This window comes from Ruditapes philippinarum, unplaced genomic scaffold (assembly GCF_026571515.1).
Source record: "Ruditapes philippinarum isolate M1 unplaced genomic scaffold, ASM2657151v2 ctg625_1_1_1_1, whole genome shotgun sequence".
In the NCBI taxonomy this organism is placed as follows: Eukaryota; Metazoa; Mollusca; class Bivalvia; order Venerida; family Veneridae; genus Ruditapes; species Ruditapes philippinarum.
The window spans coordinates 447,495-452,457 of record NW_026853337.1 but is presented as its reverse complement, the minus strand read 5'-3'; the positions used below and the strand labels follow the sequence as shown (position 1 = coordinate 452,457).

Here is a 4,963-nt window from a genome sequence, read left to right as displayed (position 1 = left end):
GCTAATTAAACTGCGTGAAAAAATGATCAGTGCTTTTTAAATGTCATTATTTTCATTATAAACATATATGCCGAATTAGACACCGGGCAATAAACAAGAAATACTGTCAAGGTTCCAAGGGGGTCATACTATACGCTCATGGGTTCAATCTCTGTGCATGTGTTTGTCAGAATTGCATTTGAGTTTACAATAAATATCTCACAATTAATGACAGTATTTACACGTATGTTCAATTTTTTAATTTATTGTTGTCATTTATGATACTTAATTCTATGTAATAGAAAGGGCACCGAAACACGAGGCTATCTGATTTGTACGAGGGGGCGTAGCCCCCGAGTATTAATCAGATTTCCGAGTGGTTTGGTGTTCTTTAGTTTAAACAATATTTTATTTATAAGTATTACATTTACATGATAATTGACAAATAATAAATAGTACGGATTGAGTAGTGAGCTTGAAAGCTTTTTTAAAAACTCTTTCCGTAATCACTATCTCAAACAGTATGTAAAATGGTAACAATTATATGCATTTTTGAGTTAAATATACATAACATTTTCACTATAAACTTGCTTCTTTACATGTACAGGAAAGTTAGCAATTTACACTCTGGTTTTCCTAATCGAAACGACCTTAATAATAGAATATTGACATAAAAATGTGAAAGAAAACCCTATAGTTCTATAGCATAAATACACGTAAGTGATAAATGCACAGATTAGCACGTTTAAACTTTTCAAGAAAAATAATAGAACTTTTAAGTATGTTTTAAAAAGATTTAAAGAAAAATAAAGAAATGGAAACGTTAGTTAATTGTTGAAATTGTTGGGTAATAGATGGTAGGAAATAAGAGACAGATTTGACAGAAAGAAAAAGAAAGACAACAGGAATGGTCACTAAAATACTATGGAGTTGATGGAACGAGTTTACAATATACTTTTGAGAAGATATTATGAATCTAAATCTCTATTTCATATTAGTCGAAAAAATAACTTTCTATTACATTTCAAAACGTTTTGTTCTGTGTAAATATGAGTGTATATGAAGCACTATTGCTTCATTTAAATCGTCAGCAATTGAATTATCACCATAGAGTAAAACGTTAAGTGTGACAGTTGTTATTTCACTTAAATTATTAAGGAGGACATTTCGTTCATCTTGGTACCTTGGACACGAGAAGAAATAATGAGATGTGTTTTCTATGTCGCCACATTCACATAGGGGACTTTCTATTATGTTTTTTTGAAAACAAATGTTCTTTGAGAGAACTACAATGTGTTCTAAGTCTTGTGTGTATAATCTGGTATTTTTCTCTCACCTACATAATAATGAGAAGGCACACTTTGAACATCTTCATTAAGTCTTCTTTTGAAAATTGAAATGGATGGTGAATTTCTGTAATTAACAGGAAGATTGTTCCAGTCTTAATTGCTGATGGCAAAAATGAATGAGAATAAAGTTGTGTGTGACAAAATATATTTCTAGTGTTGTCTGCATTTCGTAAATTATAATCTGAAGATTCTCCTACTGTATCGGGAACTAATGAAGAGAGGTAATGAGGAGAAAGATTATTGAACATTTTATAAAGAAGAATTTGTTTGTGTTTGTAGCGTCTTACTTTAAGGGGTTGGATGCAAGTATCTTCATAAAGATTAGAGATAGAAACTAGTTTTGTTGTACCGGTTATTATTCTGCAGGCTTCAAGTTGTATTTTTTCAAGTTCAAATTCATCTTGTTGAGTTATGTTGTCCCAAACAACATCCGAGTATTCCAGAAGGGGCCGAATGAAAGAGAGATATATAGTTTCAAGTGACTTACGGTCAAGAATGAATTTCAAAGATCTCATTATATAAATTCTTTGCCAAGCTTTTTTGGTAATATTTTGTATGTGAGAATGCCAATTTCCATCATTAGAAAATGTTACTCCAAGATGTTTGTGTGAGGTCACTTCATTTATTTGCACTCCGTTCATTGTCAATGGGGGATGAATTGGTTTGTTTACTTTACGAGAGATAATTACTGATTCCGTTTTACTTGGATTGAAGTCTACAAGCCAACCATTTGCCCATTCTGTAATTTTTTTCAGATCAGAATTAAGAGTCACCGCAGCATGAAGTGGATTATCAACAATGATATATAAACTTGTATCGTCTCCAAAGAGTCTGATATATGAGTTAATGTCAAGAACAATGTCATTTATATAGATTAAAAAGAGAAGAGGGCCTAGAATGGACCCTTGAGGAACTCCGGCTGAAATAAAAACGGTTTGAGAGGAACCGCCTGGAAGAACCACCTTTTGTTTTCTATCACTGAGATTAAAAGCCCACCATTTATTCCAGCAGACTGAAGCTTGAAAATGAGACCTTTATGCCAGACATGATCAAAGGCTTTTGAAATATCGCAAAAGACAGCTCTCACTTCTTTTCCATCATCAAGGGCTTTGCAAAATGTATTATATATAGAAACAAGTTGATTTGTTGTTGAATCATTGGGAACAAACCCAGATTGTAATGAAGTTATTGTGTTATTAGCAACAAAGAAATTGAATATATGCTTATGTATAATTTTTTCTAAAGATTTGCTGATCGTGCTAAGAAGTGATATAGGTCTGTAATTAGAAACAATTGAGGGGTCACCTTTCTTGTAGACCGCACATACATTGGCAAGCTTCCATTGTGAAGGGACTTTACAAGCTGTTAATGATTTTCTGAAAAGATGACAGAGAGGTACAGAGAGTTCTTCTGACAATTCCTTTAGTATCCTGTTGTTGATATTATCAGGTCCTGATGCTTTACCAACATTGAGAGTTTTAAGAGTATCACGTACCTCATCATAAGTTATATTTATTGTGTCAAGTTTATTAATATTTTGATGTACATGAAAGTTTGGTAAAGACTTATTTTTATCATCAAGTGAGGATTGTGATTGGAAAAATTGGTTAAGTAAATTTGCTTTTTCAGTGTCAGAAGTCAATATGGTGCCATTATCATTCAAAATCTTAATTTTACTATTTACTGTTGGTTTAATGAATTGTTTGAGAATTTTCCAGTAATCTGTTGTTTTTAAATTTTTTCCTTTTATTTTTTCTGATAATTGTTTAGTATAATCTGTTTTTGCATTTCTAAGTAGGTGAGTTGTTTTGTTTCTTAATGTTTTGTATTTGTTCCAGTGTTCAATATTATTTGATTTTCTAGCTCTGTCATATGCCCTTTTTCTTTTCCGTATATATTTTCTTATTTCATTATGCATCCAAGGAGGGTCTGTTTGTCTTATAGTAACTATTTTGTTTGGAATGTGTTTTTTTGATAATGTAATCAAGGTTTCATTAATATTACTAGCATAAGTATCGATATCGTCACTTTCAAGGGATTCCCAGTTATATGAAGCCGCTTCACGTCGCATATTATTAAATTTGCATTGATCATATTTCCAGATAAGACGTTTAAATGATTTAGCATGTGACTTTTGACAGTTAAGTAAGCAATATACTGGACAATGATATCTTAGTTGTTGTTCAAGAAATGGATCACCTACACCCGAAGCATGGACACTACACGAAGAAGAAACAAGGAAAACGTCAATCAGAGAGGAAGATGATTCTGTGAAATGCGTTGGTTCGTTTATTATTTGTGTCATGTTGTATTGATTTGCTATATCAAGTAGTTTCTTGGATGATGCTGTTTTTAAGATATCTAAGTTGAGATCACCGGTGATTATTATATTCTTAATGCTAGTATCAAAGGCAAGGTCAATTGATCGTTCAATATTGGAGAGAACATATGCAGGAGAATTTGGAGGGCGATAGAAGGTGCCAACAAGAAATTTCGAATGATGAATCGTTAACTCTATCCAAATACATTCAATACCACTAATCTCGAGATCTTGTCTTCTTACGGCTGGAATGCTATTTTTAACGTATACTAAAATGCCACCATGGTTATCAGCAACTCTGTCCTTTCTAAATGGAGTAGAAAAATTTTCAAAAGAGATCGATTCCGAGTCTATATTGCTGTTAAGCCATGTTTCTGTGACAGAAATTATATCAAAATGTTGTAGTTCTCCTTGTACGATATCTTTCTTTGAGAAGAAACTCTGGACATTATAATGGACAATTGATAAGGAGTTATTGAAACTCTCTAAGATTTCGTTTACCGTTGAAGAGGAAGATGTATAATTAAAAGAGTCTGAGCTATTTAGATCGGGACCAGGATTTTTGTGAATATCGCCTGCTCTATATAGAAGAAAATAAACCCAGAGTTTGAAAAAATAAATAAAAATATCTTCTCGGATATAAGAAAACAAATTAAAACCGAACCTCACCCTGGATATATACATGTTCAGGGACATTATGTAACACCAGGGTTGTAATTATTTCTGGGTGAGGAACTCCATAGATAAAAGTGACACAAGAAGAAGAGAGAAAGGAAGGAAGAAGAGGTACATGATAAATAAATCAGATTGGAAAAATATGAAATAGGAAAATGCATGTACATAGTCCTATTGTTAAGTGTGACCACACGACAGTTGCTTGATTGCAATTAATTGTGGATTAGATGACACTTTATTTTAAATTAAATGTGTATAGTATCAAATGGTGGTGTTCTTTCTCTATTGTATCATAGTCAAACATAAAAACACGTTCCCTGTTGTCGCACTATGAAACCCCAGAAGAAAGGAACCAATGAACAAGCATCTGAATATCATATTTCTGTCGCGTTTCCTTTCTCTGCCGTCACAATAAGTAAACCCCAGCAAAAATTAGCCAATCAATGGGCGTGCTCAGGAGTGCCGGTAACTAATACCTGCACTCCAGTTAACACACTGTGCATGTACATTTTTGTATATGTAAACGATTTAACTCTGACGCATTTTCAACAGAAAGGTCACCAAACTATGATAACAACATTATTATGTATGGTATTGAAGATTTTCCACTATAGACCAATTAATTAACATTGAATTAATC

At 32.7% G+C, this 4,963-nt stretch overlaps 1 protein-coding gene across 1 annotated transcript; it reads right to left on the bottom strand.

Annotated features, from left to right (window-relative positions):
* Positions 1-3,428: 3,428 nt before the first annotated feature.
* LOC132736514 (uncharacterized) lies at positions 3,429-4,581 on the bottom strand (the record flags this gene model as incomplete). The annotated part of the gene is given in 1 exon segment (XM_060723651.1): positions 3,429-4,581. A coding segment is annotated over 1 exon segment (916 nt), but the record flags the coding sequence as incomplete, so codon positions are not given.
* Between the last annotated feature and the right edge of the window lie 382 nt (positions 4,582-4,963).